The sequence below is a fragment of the Mixophyes fleayi genome, chromosome 1 (genome assembly GCF_038048845.1).
Source record: "Mixophyes fleayi isolate aMixFle1 chromosome 1, aMixFle1.hap1, whole genome shotgun sequence".
Lineage (NCBI taxonomy): Eukaryota > Metazoa > Chordata > Amphibia > Anura > Limnodynastidae > Mixophyes > Mixophyes fleayi.
Genome location: NC_134402.1, coordinates 127,983,073 through 128,005,113, shown reverse-complemented (window position 1 = coordinate 128,005,113; position 22,041 = coordinate 127,983,073). Strand labels below are relative to the sequence as shown.

The 22,041-nt window shown below is 40.1% G+C and overlaps 1 protein-coding gene across 1 annotated transcript in view; it reads right to left on the bottom strand.

Moving 5' to 3' along the window:
• SEC24D (SEC24 homolog D, COPII component) overlaps window positions 1–22,041 on the bottom strand; it is a 117,936-nt gene that overhangs the window by 78,658 nt on the left and 17,237 nt on the right. Inside the window, 6 exon segments of the mRNA XM_075200336.1 lie at window positions 3,112–3,239; window positions 3,929–4,040; window positions 9,561–9,685; window positions 19,609–19,854; window positions 20,932–21,074; window positions 21,148–21,259. Of these exon segments, the coding sequence (XP_075056437.1) occupies window positions 3,112–3,239; window positions 3,929–4,040; window positions 9,561–9,685; window positions 19,609–19,854; window positions 20,932–21,074; window positions 21,148–21,259 (866 nt within the window).

The window sequence follows — 22,041 nt, the reverse complement described above, 5'->3', positions numbered from 1 at the left end:
CTGCTGATAATGCCCACTTTCAAACGCAATGCTTTTCAATGTGGCCTCTGCATTAGGCATCACAAGGACGCAGGAATATATTTACAGGTTTGCCACTGACTTGATGTTTCAATTACCTATAGTATGTGCTAGGGATAGCAAGAAGCTCGTTAGGGCTAATTCTGATGCTTGTCAAATGTGAGACGATAATTGTGTCAGAGAGTGAGCCGGCAGCAGAGTTAGGAATAGGAAAGGTTCTGTCTCACAGAAAGTACAAGCTGAGAACTGGGGTTAAATTTATCAAGCTGCGAGTCTCCGGTGGGTTTAAAAAGTGGAGATGTTGCCTATAGCAGCCAATCAGAATCTAGTTATCATTTATTTAGTATATTCTACAAAATGATAGCTAAAATCTGATTGGTTGCTATAGGCAACATCTCCTTTCTTCAAACCCACTGGAAACTCGCAGCTTGATAAAGTTACCCCTTGGTCTCTGCCAGCAGAGAAATATATATTGAAATGCTGTGATTGTTTTAATGAGACAGATCTATATTCCCGGTTCACTGGACCTCTACTGTGCATAGATTACTGAAGTAAACAATATAAAAGAAGTGAGAAAACACCTGTATTTCCCCCTCTTCATTTATATGGCTTATCCCCACCAGCCAGAGTTTATACAGAAATCAGAGCCAGGGTGCAAATAGCTGTGCCCCCCACTGCACACCAAGAAACACCACTGAAAAAATGCCCCCTTACCCCTTTGTCTTATGACAGTAATCTAGCTCCGCACACTGAAATCTCATTTCAGAACTGCACTGCAAAACAAGGCACATCATTGCGCTCTTCCATACTTTTGTAGTTGTGACGCCTTTACTCTGCCCAACTCCTCCCCTCATCCAGTGATAACTTCTGCTCCTCCACAAATGCTGCCACAAACTATCCATCCTGTCAGAAATGAAGATGTATTTGCACAAATCAAGGGGCGCAGCGGGTGCAAACCTGTATTTATGTGTAAATGACCTTCTAATAAATGCAGCAAAACTCATGTGGTAATGTAGAAGGGTTAGAATAATTACATGGTGTTATGGGGAAGCTAAGATCAGTTATCATTTCAACAAACTTTCATAGAGCTGTCTGGTGATTCAGTAAGTGCTTCAGGTTTATGTTCTGTTGCTATAACAGAGACACAAATAGATGAATCATGTCAAGTGACAGTGCTATTCTTAATAGGAGAAATCAGATAAACCAGCATGTACAGCTCAGTATGTAAGACACTATACCATTGCCTCAGCTAACATTTTATAAGAAATATACCCTACACTAGAGATATTTCCCAGCACCAGCTTGGGCAGCCACAGGTATTATAAGATTAGACAGTGGATGTCCAAACCTCAAGCAAAAGCCTTGCATAAAAGACTATCTATATTTTTGATCACCTCCCCCTCCACAGCATTACACAGCCTGGTTTTGAGCTGTATGTGTTTATGCTAGTGGTGATATATGTGTCAAGATGAACCACAGAGCCATGGGAAAAATGGCTGCATGGAGCAGCACCCAGTGTTCCAGGGAGGGAGAGGAAGTAATTAGCTCCAGATGGTAATGCAGCTTTAAGGGAAGCCCCACTTCTGTGGTTCACATGCTGAGTACCATGAACTGCAATGGTTCTGTGACTGACGTATAAATGAGAATAGCTCCTCAGTTAGCATGTTTAGGTTACCACATATTTGTATACTACCTAACTTTACAATGATATCCTCCACTTCCCTCACTCAGAGATCAAATTATTGCATTAACTTAGAATACAGTTAAGGATATATCTCAGTGCTGTACCCAAGACCAGACAAAAATAGGCAGAAGTGTCAGTTTATTAAGTATTTGTTTCCAAACTCCATCCAATACCTTTTAATAATATATAATACTACACTGCAAGCACCTCAATGGGGGCTGTATACTAATAATCCCAAAGCCATTTTGCCCATCCATAGCCCAGAGCATTACGTATAATCTGTATTGTTATATGTATGTTTTCTTTATTTAATTTATATAATTATACTGATAACATATCCAAGGATCTTCATACATATGTACATATCCACATGCTTCACAAGACCAACTGTTAGCTTTACTCTAAACTTCACATTTTTTAACTAATGCGATCAAAAACTGACTTTTCGCATCTGTGTTATAGATGTATAGAAAGTATAGGACAAGTCTGCATAGTTTTAATTCAGTTGTTTTCCAGCTATATTTTTATTCAAGTGAAATTCATTGTCATTGCCTGAATCTGCTTACCACACTTTAGATGACAAAGGAGAGTGGGATTCACCCCCACTGTAATCCATAAATATTATATGTTTTAATTTAAAGAGCGTTTCAATTCTGCTTCACAGCACTGGGGTCATGAGTTCGATTCCCGACCATGGCCTTACCTGTGTGGAGTTTGTATGTTTTCCCTGTGTTTGCGTGGGTTTCCTCCGGGTGCTCCAGCTTCCTCCCACATTCCAAAAAACATACGCATAGGTTTATTGGCTGCTATCAAATCTGACCCTAGTCTCTCCCTCTCTGTCTGTGTGTGAGTGTGTGTCTATATTAGGGAATTTAGACTGTAAGCTCCAATGGGGCAGGGACTGATGTGAATGAGTTCTCTGTACAGCGCTGCGGAATTAGTGGCGCTATATAAATAAATGATGATGATAATGAGTTTGCTTTTAACATTAATTAACTCAATTGCTCAATAGATCTATCAGATATGGGAACACTCAACAACTACAGATATGGGTACAACGAAACAACTACAAATCATATGTGTGGTATATGCATGGGGAAAAGGTGGTGTAATCCAACAGCTACTTACCATCATTTTCTAAACTGTATCACGAAAATGACAGCTAGATTCTGATATGGGTCACTACACCTTTTTATAGAATTGTATGCAATTGTACTGCAGTTTCATTTACAATTTGCTTTTTGGATGCTTTGGAGCTGGAGCAGAGAACAGTCTTTTATATAAAGAAACAAAAATGTTTTTCTAGTACTCCTACAAATGAGATAAGATTTCACATTACTGGATGATGAGGTCATGTAGTTCTAGCTTTGATCAATATTTGAAATGTATCTGGCAAATAATTTTCTTACCTCATTTGGGGGAACCTCAGCTAAAGGCTTGATGACAGCAGCAAGTGGAATCTGAGCCTGTTTTGCCATATCGGAGGAGGTAGGGAAGCAATATGTTGTGCATCTAATGTAACGTGGGCTGGCATTCCCTAGAACATTGAAAGTATTTTGTTATAAGTAATGTTCATCATTATTTTTCCCACAATCAACAGCTGAGTTTCTCAGCTCTCTGCACACATAATCATAACAAGTCAACCTTTAACAATTTGAGTGTGTGAGAACATGGTCAGCCTGGCCAGTTCGGCAAGCTCTAGATTAGCAAGCTGCCATTTAATAATATCAAATGTGATTGACAGATAACAGTTAAAAAAGCATGAATAACTGGCTGAAATATGTGAGTGTGTATTCCTTTAAGAGGGCTATGCAACAGTCATAAAAAACTGCATTTATTTGCAACTTTTTTCCTCCAACAATCCAGCCCACATGTAATAGGCCCCTCAGGAGATCTTTGCTGATGGGTTATTCAATGATGCAATATGTTAGGTTTGTTGTAACCAATACAATCCTATGGCAAATCACTTGTGTAGCTCTAATCTTGAGCTCATGCAATACTAGAAAATCCTTAAAACAAGGTTTGCTCCTAATAATCAATGAGAAGGTTGAGAAACGCTGCTCTAAACGTGTGACAAGACCTGCATAGAATCATACTGTAGTGTGCTTCATTCCCCCTACAGGCAATTGAAAAACATATATTAGTAATTCATTGTTAAATATATTTGCATGAGAGCTTTAAATACATTTAATCTTCATGTGAAGAAAAAACTATGCATGTGATTACCTTGATCTTGCATTGTACAATCGGTGGTGACAAGTGGAGGGACTTGTCCTCTGACATTAGTAGTATAGACTTGTCCGGCTCTGCTGATCTTATCATTCTCAATCACTTGTATCTGGTCAAGGATACATTTTTAATGATTACTGTTATTCGAATTAACATCGAACACCAACACCTATTACAGTGTCGTGCAAAAACAGGACTGATGCATAGCATATCACATAACAATTAGGACTATGCAGTTGAGATGTTAATTTTGTGATCTGAACAAATATTTGTGAGACTGTAACCTATAAAGTTCTAAATCCATTAACTGCCAATAAATTGTCAAGAAAAGTTATTATTATCATTGCTCTCATTACAATACTTGCTAAGCCTGTACTCATCCTAAGCTCAATGTAGGTGGCCAAATTGGACAAGTTCTAGCTCTTCCCGTGTTTCAGTGGGGCTGTACAGAAGATGCCTGCATAAATAAGTGATGCTAGAAAGTTTGTGAATACTTTATCATTTTCTGAATTTCTGCCTAAATGTGACCTCAGATGTGTTCCAATATACATCTAAGTCATAAACATAGATAAAGAGAACCAAAAAATGCAAATAACACACAAGAAGAATCACTTATTCATTCATTTATTTAAAATAATCCAACATTAAATTTCTGAAAAAGTATGTGAACCTATGCCTTAAGTAACCGGCGTGACCCCTTGAGCAGCAATAGCATTAATCAAATGTTCACGGCTTGGAGACATTTTAACCTATTATTCCTCAAAGAACTGCTTCAACTCATGGATGTTGGTGGCCTTTCTTGCATGCATACCACGCTTCAGGTCCTTCCACAACATTTCAATTGGATTATGGTCGGAGCTTCGAAAAGCATGAAATTTCTTCTGCTTCAAACACTTTTTTGTAGACTGAGTTGCGTGTTTATGGTAATTTTGTTGCTGCAAGACCCACCTGTTGAGCTTCAAATCATGGGCAAATTTCCTGACATTCTCCTGTAGAATATGCTTGTACAATCCCCAATTCATAGTTCCATCAATGATAACAAGATCTGCTGGTTCCGTTGCAGGAAAACAGCCCCAGAGCAGGTTACTGTCAAATAAAGTGTTCCAAGCTTGAGATGAGGTTCTTATGTTGGAATGTAGTGTTTGGTTTTCAACAGACATTACATTTCTCATTTCACCCAAAAAGTTCTATTTTAGACTTATCCATCCATTCCTCCAGTAGGCTTCTGACTCATCCAGATGATCTTTAGCAAAATTTAAACAGGCAGCATGTTCTTCTTGGAGAGTAGTGACTTTGTCCTTGCTATTCTACCATGCACACTACTCTTGTTCAGAGTTGGTGGATTCCTGAACATTGACATTAACCAGTGGAAAAGTGGCATGCAGATCCTTTCACGTTACCTCGACAATCCTTGTGATCTCCTGGCGTTGACCTTGGAGTGATTTTTATGGGACAACCACACCTATGGAGAGTAACAATGGTGTTGAATATGTACACTTCTAGCTATCTGCCTGACAGAGGATTGGTGAAGCCCAATGTCTTTGGAATTTTTTCCATCCTTATGAGCACCGGCAACTCTTTTTCTGAAGTCCTTTAAAATTTTCTTTGGTCGAGGCATGGCATGCGTTCACAAAACTGTGTGGTAAAGACCAGTCTTTGACAGTGAAGACTTATGTTTATTAAATAAGACATGGCCACACAAACTCACAGCAGTCATCCCACTGATTGACACTCCTGACGCTAATTATCTGCTTAACTGAACTGATAATCATAGAGGTTCACATAATTTTTCTAACAATGAAATTTAATGTTGGATCATATTGATCAATAAATTAATGAAAAAAGTATATCCTTTTGTTGGATTCTCTTTATATATGTTTATGGCTTAGATGAAAGTCTGAACACGTTTAATGTGACATTTATGCAAAAATTCTGAAAATTCTAAACAGTTCACAAACTTTCCAACACCACTGTAAGCCAAAAGCCGTCATCTACCAGCAGGCCCATAAATGATCATATCAAATTAGATTACCGGTCACCAGGCTTGTTTTGGTGCTATACTTGCTGCAATATGAGGGCAACTGGCGTGTTAGCAAAAAGAGTGAGTTTCAAGGGGCTAGTTTGTTATGTTAGAATGTACTACTTTACTAAAATGGTAGTGGATGCCCAGAACAAGCTTCCAGCCAAAAGAACTCTACTGGGACTCTGTGTCTGATTTTACCCATTATTTTTTTATCTAATGTAAATCAATTCTATCAGCACACACTTCATTTTTAAATATGTAAACACACAGAAATAGAGTGCCATGGTGGCACAGTGGTCAGCACTGGGGTCTTGGGTTTGGTTCCAACCAGAGCATTGGTGTGTGTGGAGTATGTATGTTCTCCCTCTGTTTGTGTGTGCTCCAATGTACACCCAAAAACATACCAGCAGGTTACTTCTGATGAAGTTAACCCTAGTGTGTGTGTTCATGTGGTAGGTAATATTTACTGTAAACTCCAATGGTTCAGGGAATGATTTGAATGACTAAATAGTCTTTGTAATGCACTGTAATATGTAGGCGCTATATTATTAAAAGTTAATAAATCTGGGAGTCCCTTACTCATCCTCTGCTTCCTGTCCCCACATCATATGGTTTGAATGGAATCGATATGTAGCCAAATCCTCAGCCCTGCCCGCCTCTGGGGGAACCTCGTGTAACTCCCCACAGTAAAATCAAAGGGCTACTATCTTTGTTGTTGCTCAAACGATTTGTAAAATCTGTAAAATGTTGAGAGTGGTACTGTTTCATGCTATTGATTCATATTGATGTGTATTGCCTCCCCCTCTACCCCCTCCCCTTGATCCCCCCCTTCTTCTCCCTTGTGATTTACAATGTATGTTTTTCTGTTTTTTTTTGTTCCATGTAACCAAAAGGAAAAACTTTAATAAAATCATTATTGCAAAAAAAAAAAAAAAATAACATAAAAGTTAATAAGTAACAAGTGTTCCCACATATCATACACACTTGCACAACCACACTAATAAAACCTTACAAGCTTGTACATTTTTTATATAACTACCCCCCCACCCAACACCAAAAAAAACCTCACTTACTAAATCTGTACATAAACACGCACACTGACATAGGGAGTCATACAGTAGGAAACACATGGTTGCACAAACACAGGCATTAAGACAGTTTGTTACAAAACTATTTTAAATGGGTTTTCTATTTAAATATTAATTTGGTGAAATCCCATCCGTTCCCGGTAACAGTACCACAGTGGGGGGTACGTCACAATATTTAGTAGGATCCCTGCACTTTAATGTAGCTCGGCATTTACTCTTCACCTTCAGCACATGACAAATCTTTCAGGAACAAGAGAGATCCTACACAGAATCTCTAATTTAAAGCCCAAGTGCCGAGCAGCACTAAAGGACATCCGCAGAGGTCCTGGCTATATCTGGGCACTGGGACTCTGCTAAATAGAGGGACCCCATCAAAGTGAAAATTAAAAACATTTTTTTAAGACCTGGTCAATTTCGCTATGAATAATACTAAAAATCAATTTGGGCAAACAAGAATGGTGTATTCTTAGTAACTAAGTGTTCTCATAACTGATTTGACTCTGCAAGTCGCCTTCTTCAGATTTCAAATTAAGCATTACTGCCTCACAGAGCTGGAGTCATGGGTTTGACTCATAGTGTGTTTGTTTGTCTTTGTGTGTGGCTGTGTGTGCATATGTTTGTGTACCTGCACTCTTATACTTGTGGGAACATTGACCTGTTTACACACCAACACCGTGGGGCCCCTGGTTGCAGTGGGAACAAAAAATGAGGTCCCTGCTAAGCTTACCAAGGCAAATTAAATGCTGATATGCTTGACATAAAAATCTGGCACGTCCCCACAAGTCATTTTTGTCGGACCAAAAGTGTGCGTGTGTCGATGTGGAGGGGAGTGTGTGTGTGTGTGTGTGTGTGTGTGTGTACGCCACCGCTAGATGTTATTTGTAAGCAGGCACATGCAGCATTCCGGAGCTTTTACGTTCGACAGCGATAAAGATACACTTGCATCAGTCTGCTGCTGAAAGTAAAATGAGGACAGTGGAGTATGACAGAGCCCACCGGAGGCTCAGATTATAGCCCAGAGAGCAATGGAAATGAGTATGGCCCTGACGCTTCGAAGAGAGCGATTCAGACACCAGCGGTGACGCCTCATTGCCTGCCAGTGGAGCAAAGTGCAGGTACCCAGAGATGTGTTCTATGCATGATCATTCTCTACCTGCTGACAGCGGTACTTTAAACACAGAGGGTCTGGAAGACGGCATGGTGTCTGTCTAAATGCTATCCAGAAACAGTGATGGATCCAGGGCATATAACAAAAAGCAGTACTGCCTGTACTGTGAGAAGCCCCTCTCAAAAAAAGCCCGGCATATGGAGCATGTTCACCACAATGAGACTGAAGTAGCCTGGGCCAAGAAATTCCCCAAGCAATCGAAAGAAAGGTGCATGCAATTGGTACATCGTCGCAACAGGGGAAACTTTGCATTGTGGAGTGCAGTGACATGATGGAGGGCTGCACTGCTGCAGTTGAAAATGCAAGCAACTTCAGGAAGATCTATGAGGCAAGATGGAACGAGTTTATCTCACCGACTGCCTTGAAAACTTCATAAGGAGTCCAAGTGGAACATGCCGCAGCTCCTACCTTTCACGGAAGACGTGAAAAAGATGCACTTGTACCTCAATGAGAAGCAGAAAACCTACCAAAGCGGTCTATCCACTGAACCCATGCTTAACAACTGGGTACTGCTTACAGAAGTCACCCTGGCAGATGTGATCTTGTTCAGTCTAAGAAGGGAAGGGGAAGTTTCCAACATGTTAAGGAATACCTTCTCCTCAATCCATACTTCGGATCTCCACGAAGATGTGGCAATTTATAAATCTACCCCTTAGTGGCAAGTTCGGGAGGTGAAAGGGATAAAGTTTGATGATGTAATATATGAATAAATATTCAGATTTTTAATTTTTGTATTGTTTTGTTTTGTTTTATGACCAAACATTGAAAGCCTGACTATGACATAACAAGGCTTTGTTCCTGGTAGACACTCTGGTTTGGATTATTATTAATATTACACAGGACAATACTGTGAACATGGATTCATTCACATTAGCCCTGCCCCAGTGTAGCTTGCATTACCTAACACACACACACACACACACACACACTTTCCTAATGCCCTGTCAACAGAACATTCATATACTAATTTTATTAAACCTTTGAAAAAGGAAAAGTGGAGGTGTTGTCCAAACTGGCTGTTATAGGCATCACCTGCACTATTCCGTTTTAGACGGTTTGATAAATCCATCCCTTAAATTGCTTATTACAGTTCCTTGTGCTGAATTAATTAACTGATGTTTAATGATACGATTCTCATTGATGTTTAAAAACACCCTTTTTATCAAGTAATTTAGCCCAAATAATTGCAATAGTAAATTAAGTAGGAAGATCAGGAGCAGTATACTTTTTTTTATCAGATGTAAGTGGTCTAATGTTGGAGACTGTGCTATACACTAGACTGGTAGGTAAATATGATACAACAATTATTTTAATAACAATACATATAAATGGTAGAACACAATAACTTACTGGACTAGGAATGGAATCTGGGTCAAGTTTTTTTTGCGGTGGGCCAGACATTTGCTGCTGGCTTCCAGGAAAGGCACCAGGGTAAGACATTGGAGGTCCTGATAACTGAGCACCATAACTGTTTTCTGTAATGTAAGCAGTCAAATATTACCAGAAATACCGGCATTTCATAATTCCGAAAGTTGTAGTCATCTGCTTAAGTTTCAGGTTCTAGAATCAACAAGAGCCCTGAACCTATGTAAGATTAAGAATACTGCACATTTTGAACATTTACAGTTTGATGATTATGTCAGCTCACGGCATGTCACAGAGGTGCAAGAACACCAGAGCACTAATTCCTGCTGGCATCACCACCTCCAGCAGAAAGTACCATACAACGGCAAGTAAATGAAACGGTCATTACTGTAGATCACAAACCTGGTTTATTTTACTTTTTGGAAACATCAGCAGCTTTTTCCTTCACCTGTGTCAAATGGAATTAACACCACTAAGTGATTACATCTGTAATAAAAGCCTTCTCTGTTTTGTGCACATTCTGAACATTGCAGCTGTAATGACAAGAAGTTTGCACATACCATGCAAGTCATGTCATGTGAACATGAGTGCTATGTATGGTGGGAGCATCATACATCATAAAAAGAAAGACTATTGTAGGGAAGTATACCATAGCAGGGCATTAAGTGCACAGCTAAATGTTATGGGTGTGACTTATTGAAATATGGGTGCTGCTTATTTCAATGTGGGGTGGCTTATGGAAATATGGCCATAGTTTATTGAAATGTGTGTGACTTACTGAAATATGGGTGAGGTTTAATGAAATTGAGACAGCTCATACGTTTGTACTTTAAGTATTTTTAAATACAAAAACAAAAAATAAACAAACAAACAAACCATAATGGATTCCATTTACAAAGCTCTACATCCCAACATCAGTTTTAATTTTATATATTGCTACTTACCACATTATTAAATAAAATAAAAACAAAATAAAAACATCGCTACTTAGGAAAGCACACATGATTATAGAGACCTGGGGTAAATGTATGGAGCAACGGTTTCTGCAAGTCGACGGAAATCGGCCACTTTGCAGGGGGAATTTAAAGCAGCGATGACTTTTAAAGGCACGATTGCCTTTAAAAGCCATTGCTGCTTTAAATTTCCCCGGCAAAATCGATTTCTGTCGACTTGCAGAAACTGATGCTTCATACAGTTACCCCCAGAAAACCAGTTGTATTAAAGGTTTTTCTACTTTTGGACGCCTCCAAAGTGAACAATACTTTATGTCATGTGCAAGCTAATGTTTAAATCTGCAAATATATGTTTGTGTATTACTTCCTAGAAATAGTGTGACCTGGTTCTCTTAGAAGCTGTTAGATCAATGGGTTTTGTGGATGTTAAACCACCCAGGGGGGCTGGTAGATAAGGATAGCACCTTATACCATTTAGGGCAGGACGCGAATGGGAAAGCCTTTGGAGAAATCTCTTGCAAGACAATGAAATCTCACACATGTTTGGGAGACCCCAGACATGACGACTGCAGAGACTGGGTTGTATGTAAATGACAGATTCAAGCTGAATAAGGTCACAGGAAAGGGGGGGGGGCTGTGGACCCTGTAGCTGGGTTTTAAAACTGTACTGAAAATGTAACTCCTGGTTCTTTTTCTTCTGAGGGAGTTTAATTGAAGAGGTTCCATTTTTTCCTGCTCCTCCCGGCACCACAAACTTGATTCTAAGTGAGGTATCAATTCTGTGTTTTATCCTTTTTATTTTATAAGAAACAATTGCACTATATTTGTATGTCATTTTATTATCTTTTTATCTTAAGCATTGTGGATGTATTTTCCATATTAAATTACACTTAATAAGTTCTAGTCTCTGTGTTCTTATGAATTCACGCGACAGTTTGGTCCAGACGCTACCTAATTGAAACTGTGCAAACCTTGTGGTTTAAGTGAACTCTGATTAAAGTAAATTGTGTTGGATTAATGCTAGGGAGAACCGAAGGCTTCCTAAATAAGAGTGTCAGCTCTTATCCGAAACAACCTTGGTGGTGGTAATTAGTATCGCAAAGCTAGTGTGTGGCATAGATAGGGAAGGATTTAATCATTTTAGACAGACCAGGTGGTTGTCTTTGTGGTTGACCCTGTGTCACATATGCGTCACGCAGACTCAGGTGAGTGCTGTTCGTGACAAATTGGTGGCAGCGGTGGGATATATTTTTAATTTTTTTTTAAGAACTTAAGTGAATTAGGGTTGTGTGATCCCTGAGAGAGGAAATAAAGACTAATTCACCAGAGACTGAACTCAATGCTTAAAACATTATAAGACATACAGCAATTGTTTCTTTCCCTCCCCTTCTCTTTTTTTTTCTTATCTTTTTTTTATTTGGCATTAAACTGAGGAAATGGCTGCTGCATATAAACGTTTGACAAAGGAGGCGCTGATTTCAGATTGTGAGGATGCAGGAATTCCCACCAGTGGCAAAAGTAAGGAGCAATTGATTGAAGCTCTTGTACAGAGGGATGAACATCAACTCACAGTTGTGTCCGAGGAAGAGCATAGCCAGGACTCAGGAGCGGACCTGACTGTGGATATTCCTCAAAACCAGGGACGGTTAATTTTGGATGATTCTAATGGTTCATGTGTGGACACTGCTATGGACGTTTATATGCAAACCGCCCTGAAATATTTGGGCCCAGCGGACATTACAACTAAAATGCAACTTATACAGCAGTTCCAGGAGAAGGAAGCTGCTGACCGTCAGGAGAGAGAGAGACACGCTGCTATGGAGGCAGCAGAGAGGCGCGCTGCTATGGAGGCAGCAGAGAGGCGCGCTGCTATGGAGGCAGCGGAGCGCCAAGCAGAGCGACAGGCAGAAAGAGAATCTGCTGAGCGAGAGGCGGATAGGAGATATGAGCTGGAGCTTGCCAAGCTCAAACGCCAGCTAGAAGCCAAAGACACTGGTATTAGCAGACCCCGTCCTGAGAATTTCCCTGTATTGGAAAAAGACGGGGATGTAGATGCTTTTTTGCGAGGTTTTGAAAAGACATGCAGACAGTATGGACTGGCCAAAGATCAGTGGGCACAATATTTAACCCCTGGTTTGCGAGGTAAAGCATTAGAAGCCTTTGCAGATCTTCCACCTGAGATGGACGGAAATTATGAGGCAATCAAAAGTGCCCTGTTGCAACGCTTTAACATCACCCCAGAGGCGCATAGGCAGAAATTCAGAGATTTAAAACGCAGTGCCTCTGACACATATTCAGGACTTGTGGCCCAGCTGTGTGCTTCATTAAAACAGTGGGTTGGAGGGCTACAGATCACCACCTTTGATGCTCTGCAAGATTTGATGATCCAGGAGCAGTTTCTGACTTTGTGCCCAGCTGATGTGAAGGAATGGGTAGTGGATCGTGATCCTACATCATCTGCGGAAGCAGCTAGACTGGCTGACAAGTACACTGTCACCCGGGCACCTGCAGCTAAAAGAGGAACTTTTGTGCCAGGGCAGTCGGCCTGGAAAGGGGGCCGGCCAGGAGGATCAACGCCACCCCCCTCAACGCCATCACCCACTGTTTCTTCATCTTTTGGGAGGGTTGGGGCAAAGCCTGCTGTGGGAGACACCCGCAGGTGTTTTGTGTGCAACCAGGTGGGGCACATTAGTACCGCTTGTCCAGAGAAGAAGACCAGTTCACCCTCCGCTGGTGGGGGACCTTCCCTGCAATCTTCACCAGCTGTCCTGTGTGTTGCGGGACCAGAAGGGGGCCGGAAGGACAACATACAAACAGTCACTGTGGGTGACAAGGTAACTGTGGGGTTAAGAGACACTGGTGCGGATGTTACATTAGTTCATTCAGAACTGGTAGGGTTAGAGGACTTCATTCCAGGAAAATGTATTTCTGTGAAAGGGGTGGGTGGAATTCACCTAACGGTACCTGTAGCCAAAGTTTACCTTGATTGGGGTGCTGGAAGAGGTATAAGGGATGTCGGGGTCTCAGATAATATGCCTATAGATGTGTTACTGGGGACAGATTTAGGAAGAATGTTGTCTCAGTATGTCTGTAATGACGATGTCAATGCCACCCCTGTTACTGTGTCAGAATCAACTGAAAGTACCAACGTTTGTTCCCAGGCAGCAGGGTGTGACAGGGAACGGAAATGCCATATTATACCTGAAGTGTGTAATGATTTTAATGCCGCCCATGTTACAGTACCAGAACCTGCTGAGAGTAACCATGTTTTTTCCCAGGCACCAGGAGGTGACAAGGAAAGAGAATGTATTATTGTACCTAATGCGAATAATGAGGATAATGCCAATAACAGTATTGTGTTAGAATCCAAACCTGTCTTCACACTGACATCTTGTCATGGGATAGGGACAGCGGACATTGTTATTGCAGAAATTGGCATTAATACTGGTGTAAATATTATGCTTACTAGAAATGGGTCAGATGCCCATGTGATTACTTCTGTTGTGCTAGAGAAAGACAATGTTTCTACCCAGGTAATATGCCCAGAAGATGCTGTACAAAGTAACTGGGAGGGCGGGCAGAGTGAAGATGTATATTCTGTGCCTAAACCAGCTGCACACAGAGCTAGTGAGCATGGGGGGGAGACACCTAGTCCTGACCAACGGGAAATAGCGAGTGACAGCAATCCTTACCTTGCTGCTGGGACCTGTAGTTCGAATGTTCACCACTCAGATCTACATCTGAGTTCTGACCATTCATCTGAGTTTTCTATAGAGACAGGGGGGTCAGTGGCTAGCCCACTCTCACTTAGCCAGCCGTCTAACAGCTTAGAGGAGGTAGATGAGGGGCCCAAACTCCCTGTTACTCTACACCCCCAGATAGATGAGTCCAAGAGGGAGGGGAGCATCCTGTTCCGTAGCCCCCAAGATAAGAATTGCATAGTGTGTCCCCACCTAGAAGTGCAGTGTCAGGAATCCCAGGCCATTGTTCCCTCAGGCTTTAACTTAGAGGACATGAGAATTAGAGACAAAGTGCACACTGCAACAGGGTTGGTACATGAGAACATGACGCAGGCCCAGACAAGCCAGAAGCAGTGGTATGATCCCCCTGCCAGGATGATAGAGAGAAATTTTCATGATAATCTGTTGAAGGCTCCTAATGACAGTGATGCGTGTGCCCTGACAGTCTGTAGATTGCCAGATGAGGGGAAGAAGGACTTGCCATTGGATCTAGTAGCTGCAGCGCAAGGGATAGGACCCTTTAAGAATACAGAGGTTAGCCCACAGATATTGCCAGACCAGAATTCCCAGCAGTCTGAGATATGTAACCCCTTTTTAACCCTTCTCCCCAGAGAACCTATTGAGACCCGGCTAACAGCTATTCCATTTGAACCAGGTGGAATCTGTGGGAGATGGCTTGGGCAATGACCTGTCAGTCAATCCCCATGCCATCTCTTAAAAAGGGAAGGTGTCATGTGCAAGCTAATGTTTAAATCTGCAAATATATGTTTGTGTATTACTTCCTAGAAATAGTGTGACCTGGTTCTCTTAGAAGCTGTTAGATCAATGGGTTTTGTGGATGTTAAACCACCCAGGGGGGCTGGTAGATAAGGATAGCACCTTATACCATTTAGGGCAGGACGCAAATGGGAAAGCCTTTGGAGAAATCTCTTGCAAGACAATGAAATCTCACACATGTTTGGGAGACCCCAGACATGACGACTGCAGAGACTGGGTTGTATGTAAATGACAGATTCAAGCTGAATAAGGTCACAGGAAAGGGGGGGGGGCTGTGGACCCTGTAGCTGGGTTTTAAAACTGTACTGAAAATGTAACTCCTGGTTCTTTTTCTTCTGAGGGAGTTTAATTGAAGAGGTTCCATTTTTTCCTGCTCCTCCCGGCACCACAAACTTGATTCTAAGTGAGGTATCAATTCTGTGTTTTATCCTTTTTATTTTATAAGAAACAATTGCACTATATTTGTATGTCATTTTATTATCTTTTTATCTTAAGCATTGTGGATGTATTTTCCATATTAAATTACACTTAATAAGTTCTAGTCTCTGTGTTCTTATGAATTCACGCGACAGTTTGGTCCAGACGCTACCTAATTGAAACTGTGCAAACCTTGTGGTTTAAGTGAACTCTGATTAAAGTAAATTGTGTTGGATTAATGCTAGGGAGAACCGAAGGCTTCCTAAATAAGAGTGTCAGCTCTTATCCGAAACAACCTTGGTGGTGGTAATTAGTATCGCAAAGCTAGTGTGTGGCATAGATAGGGAAGGATTTAATCATTTTAGACAGACCAGGTGGTTGTCTTTGTGGTTGACCCTGTGTCACATATGCGTCACGCAGACTCAGGTGAGTGCTGTTCGTGACACTTTACATAAAGGGTTCACTTATTTTCCTTTCATATGTTATTTAAATAAAGACATTTAGTAAATAGAGCATAATTAGTAGCATATTTCTGCCCATTGATTCCTCCATGTTCACATTGCAGAGGCCTGTGCCCAACGTTATATTATTCCAGCCTGTGTCTCGTGCATTATAACAGCTTTTAGCCAATATTATACCATCCTGTGTGTCATCATTACAGCACCCAGGGCCCTCTCATTACTGCAGCTTGCACTGCCCTGTATCTCTATAAGTTTCTGCACCAGTGCACAGAACCTCAGGCCCATGGGAGCCAGGAATGCAGTTGATTTGTTACTTTCACACCCTTGATCTCTGCAAAAACCTGTTCACTGCACTCTCACAAGACATAGTGGACCTGATTCATTAACTAATGTAAGTCCTGTTGCGTGCCATATCTTGTGTAAAATTAATCTGCGCATGCTCAGAAACGGACTATACGACAGCGAGTGCAAGTACATCCAAGTCATCTTTGAACACAAATTACACTTCCGAAAGACGGTTATTTGAAAGGGCAGAACAGGGGAGGGAAGGGGTGTACCAAGATCAAGGGCACACACATTCGCTCGATTCAAGCTCTGGGGATCTCTCAGGTACATGTTTTTTAACCGTATCACTTGCACCAGCTACAGGGCAGTTTTTTAACCGTATCACTTGCACCAGCTACAGGGCAGTTTTTTAACCGTATCACTTGCACCAGCTACAGGGCAGGTATAAGTGCTGACTGATAGTGATTACAGTCACATATGCATGCCAGAACATGTGTTTGCTAATAAAATGAACTGTATAAATACATTTTATGTACAGTAGACATTAATAACATCCTGATAAATGTATTTCATGTAAAAAGAAAAATATATACAGATTATATTTTTTTTCAATTCATTTTTTATTAATGTTTATTTTATGTATTATATCAGGTGTAAATGTATTTAATAATTTTTTTCCTGTGTATTCTGATGGGACTTTATATTGCACATATGCATTGTTCATATCCTGCAGTGTGTTGTGTCTGTCTGCATATGGCAAGTGCCGTTTATGCACTTACACCTGTATTCAACTGGAAACTTTTCTTGAGATCCGCTTGTACATGCGTGCAATTTCCATCCGTGTTTTAAAACCGCAAATTGCATTCACTTTGCGTTCTTGAATTAATCGGACCCATTATGTGAAAATGCCCTATGTAATACACTGACTGTGTTTGTGCTTCTTACAGAAATAAGATTCTAGGCCATTTTTTGGGGACAGATATGGACTACTTGTATAAATATCCTTTAAATATATGAACATTATATAACGAAAAACTTGAAATCACAATACCCTTTAAAATTATTCTGAAGTTTATATTTAAGTATATTTTAATATGCGTCTTTTTCACCTTTTTAGTTTTAATGTGTTTTTCGGACATTTCCATTTGTACTATAGCAGGTAAGAAGATTCACATTTGATTTTTAATGGGGAAAACAACATATGGTAGAATTTAATTTAATTTGTGTTCGTACTTAACTTTATTTTAAATTATGTCTGTACAGTGCTGTTTAATATGATTGGTACTATATAAATAAACAATAATAAAAAAATACTGAAAATGTGAATTCCTTGCTGAATAATGTGTAGGTACAATTATTCACTCATATTAGTCCTACACGCAAAAAGAATATTTTGGGCTCAGAGAAGTCAAATCTAAAAAAAGCAGGATTTGTGGGTGCCCTAGAGCCCCCCTTCCTCAGACACCTTCCCTCTCTCTTTGGATTGTTCCCCCTTCCCCCCTCAAGTGCTAACCTGGCTACCATTTCTTACCCTGCTCCTCTGTCACTGAGAGTGGCACTGGGCTGTGGCATCATACCACACTCCCAGCATTTCACCGACATGCAGGCCCGGCGCTCCCATTAGGCAAGGTTAGGCACTTGCCTAGGGCGCCGGGCTCTGGAGGGCGCCACAGAATTCTAAAATACTTTAAAACTGTGCGGTGACCGCTGACCATACCTGTCACGGCCGCCGTACAGCATTCAGATGGACGGGGAGGGGGGGGGGGGGGAAGAGGCTATTTTGTCACCATCGCCGCCTCTCTGCTCTGTCTCCTCTCCTCCACTTACTAGTGTCAGTGAGTGGAGGGGAGGAGACGGAGCAGAGAGGCGGCGGTGGTGAGACAAGGTAAGGAGAGGAGGGAGGAGGGAGGAGGGCGGCGATTTTTGCAGGGGGGGTGGCGCCCCTTTTTTAAAAATGCCTAGGGCGCCGTGGACCCTAGCCGGCCCTGCCGACATGGAAGAGCAGCAGCCAAGGTAAGAAGCTGTTGGCTACTGCCCCTTCTTGTCAGCAGCCAGCCCTCAGCGTGGGGGTGTCGCAGGGAAACAAATACACTGAATGAGTGCAAAAATCCTTAGAGTGGGAATAAATAGACAAAGGGCCAGGAGTCAATGCGATGTCACAAAGTTTCCAAAGTAACCCTAATGCCGAAGTAGAGCTTCTGCATTGGGAAACAAAGAACTTACATATAAAGTCAATGAAAGTGCTGCATGGGAGCCATTTTAGCAAAGCCCCTGCCTATTACCTACAAGAATACAGTGGATTCTGAAAGGACATAGATAGATGACTGATTCAGGAATTCATAAATGTTTAGGTATTATTACATCTGAACAGTTTAGATTTTTTTTAAATTTATCTCCATTACCCTCATGACAGACTCAAAGGAACACTAATTTCAAGATGCATCATCACCTATCTAACTAGTTATGATTATGCCAAAACTCCTATGCACTGCATTCACACCTCTTGTTAGACTAACAATTTATGATGGACAGAGTGACTAAACTATCATTGTAAAGTCTACAGGAACAGAATGTTCTTAGTGGTTATCTAAATGTGGTTACCAAAGACTTCTCAGCAAATGATTTCTTGAGTGAGCAAGGGTCACATGTGAGTATAAAATATCATGCTGGCCACCAGTAGTATAACTAATTGAAAGATCATGGTGGCACCATCCCAATATAGTGTAGCAATGGTTTTACTTTAAGATGGACAATTAGATACTACTAACCATTTTAAAACAATTACTTTAAGCACAATAGGGCTCAGCTATTGCCATTGCAAAAGATATAGCAAAAAATCAGAAACTTGCTTTCATTGACTAACTTGCACTAAACAGATGAAAGATTATTGTCAATTTGTTGCTGTATTTTAATGCACATTTTGCACAGAGATGCAATGATAGTAAAAGAGAACTACTAGCTCCTTTCCAGGTAAATGGACCTCAGGCCTCTGCATAAAATACACATAAGATGCCTCTATTTGAAGCTGCAGAGGGCACTAAAATGTGTTTATATAAACAGCTTTTTGCATCTCTCTTTATACTAAGATTAAAAAAAACAGAGAATTACAATTAAACCAATGTGAAGCAAACAAATGTAACAATATGCTAAATCCTTGTCTACTCATCTAATAATACTCCAATACATTGCATAATTTATTATTCTGTAAAGAAGCAAATAATCAAACTTTAAATCTCCAAAAAAAGCTATAATTTAGCTTTGGAATAGTAATAGATATTTGCGTTATTCAACATGTTCATCTCTCCATTTTTCTTGTTTATTCTACTTTGACGCTACTCAATGCTAATAATAGGTAATGTTCTGCATAGCAAAACGACTTCAATTGTTTGCTCATACTTACGACTTTGTGGAGGGTATCCAAGATTTGGAGGCTGGCCTTGAATTGGTTGTTGGAAAGGTTGAAGTCCAGTAATTCCATCTTGCATATTGCCATGAGTTAAGAGAGGCTCTGAAGGTAAGCCATTGAGATTGTTGGATGGTGATGGAGGTACATGGAGGCCAGGTCCCATGTGATGTGTCTGAGGTGGAAAACTGGCAGGCATATTTGGGCTAAGTGGCATCTGGGAAGTAGATGAACCAGAAGGACCTGCAGAAATATGGTGTGCATACAAACCATGTCACAATTTGAATGTAAATAGCATACTATAAGCTATGAATTAAATAGGGATCAGAAACTTATTTCCCAGTCCTCCACTCACTACATTCCAGTATTTAACCTACATTTAAAAAACATTACATTTAAAACATGTTGATCTTATAAGGACTTTATAATATTTAGAATTATAGATATAACATTTTCCATATTATGAGAAAAATTATGACGTTTAGAATTACATGAACTTTTGTTACCTAGTTAAATGCAAGCTAACATTTCCAGTAGATTCCTCTTTTAGTCTCTGAGTGGCTTTTTCTTACACAATATAGGAAACACATATGGGCAGTAAAGCATTAGCAAAGTATGCAATATCAATGAAGACACTTGCTATGTTTTGCCTGACTGTACTCTTCTGCTGCAAGTAAATACTACTATCACTGATAATGGTATGGGATTTGTATCTGCGAAATGCAGCCCTATATATAAATGTAGCTTTGCCCCCTCCCTCAGACTTATGGGACAAATAAACCACTAATACTCTTATGATTATCTTATTTGCGGACACTACTACCACTGACTTCTGTTTCTGTATTTGCCATTCTATCATTGACAAGCAATAATTTGTTTTGGTTTAAATCTGTTTCATGCATTTATTATTTATGGAAACAGAAATGTACAAACTTTTTTTGTCATATCATATTTGTCTGATCAAAATCAGACAAATATGATATGACAAAAAACAAAATCAGGACACAATAAAATCCCTTCAAGGTTCTGCCCAAACCATGCCCACATACTCGACGAGGCCACACATATCTGTGTAACTGATAATCAGGACAGTCCAGTCAAAATAAGAAGATATGCTATGTTATGCTTATATAAATGCCCCCCCCCCCAAAAAAAAAATTACAGAATCATCTCATATATCTTCAATTCTACTGAGTTCCTGCAACTATGCATATGTGTGTAGGTGAATACTACTAGTACGACCATTATATACAGAACCTTAAGTCTATAATCTGAAACTCATAGTACAGAAATACAATATTTGGAAAATAAAACAATTACCATAGCCACCAATTTGCATGTTGTTAAGTTGGTTGGTCATCTGATGGACTGGTGGAAGAGCAGCATTGTTGAAATGAGTTGGAGACTGACCATAGGGTGGATAGGAGGGTGGAACGTTACTGGTAGATGGAGGACCTTGCTGCCTGAAAAAAATAGAATAGATGAACATACTGAAATACAAAGTGCCAAAAAACATTGTGGACATTCAAAAAATACCTCTGCATGTGACTTCCAGATGTATTTGGTCCATTAAATGAGTTATTTTGAGTAGGAGGTGGGGAGTTCAGTGGAGGAGGAGATCCAAATGGTACAGCAGGTTTCAGGCCAACTACAACAAGATATATCAGATTTTGATTATTTTAAATAACAGTGTAAATCGTAGGGACGTGCAAATATAAATGTTCATTAAAATATGTTTTATGCTCTCATAGGGTCATATATTTATGTTTTATTCACCCATCATTTATTCAAGGGCCACCCACGCTTCCAAGATGTGATCTGGATTAAAATGTGAAAAATCTTAAACATTAAACCAGTTTTTTTTTCCCCATCTGTGTAATATAATCCAAAACTTTATCACAACAAAACACAAATTTACTAGAATCACTGTAAATCAATTGAATGCTATAAGTCCAGAATTCAAAATTTGTTATATTGTAGATTTTACTATACTGTAATGTATAATAAAAAAAATGAAATTCATCTAAGAATACAAATCTTTTGTATTCAAATTAGTTCAGAGTACCATGTAAATAACGCAATCTGATGTGGTATTAGTTCACATAGTTCTCAATGAATGACACAATCATTGATTAACAAAATTGTATGTTATTTACTACATTTTTCTATAGAGATTATAGCCTAACTCTCTCCAAATTTCAACAATTCAACTCAATTTTAATATATAGTTATATCTGTTTACAAAATAACAATATGTTAAGTTTATATGACCTAGGGGCGATACTGGCTGGCAGTGGTAAGACTTACCGCCTGCCAAGTCAGTCCTGGGACTATCTGCACATCCTTGAGCCAGCATAGGCAAGCCAACTGGAATTGGAAGCCCACACTTGGGTGCTTCCAGTTTTTTAAAAGTTTATAAACTTTAAAAAG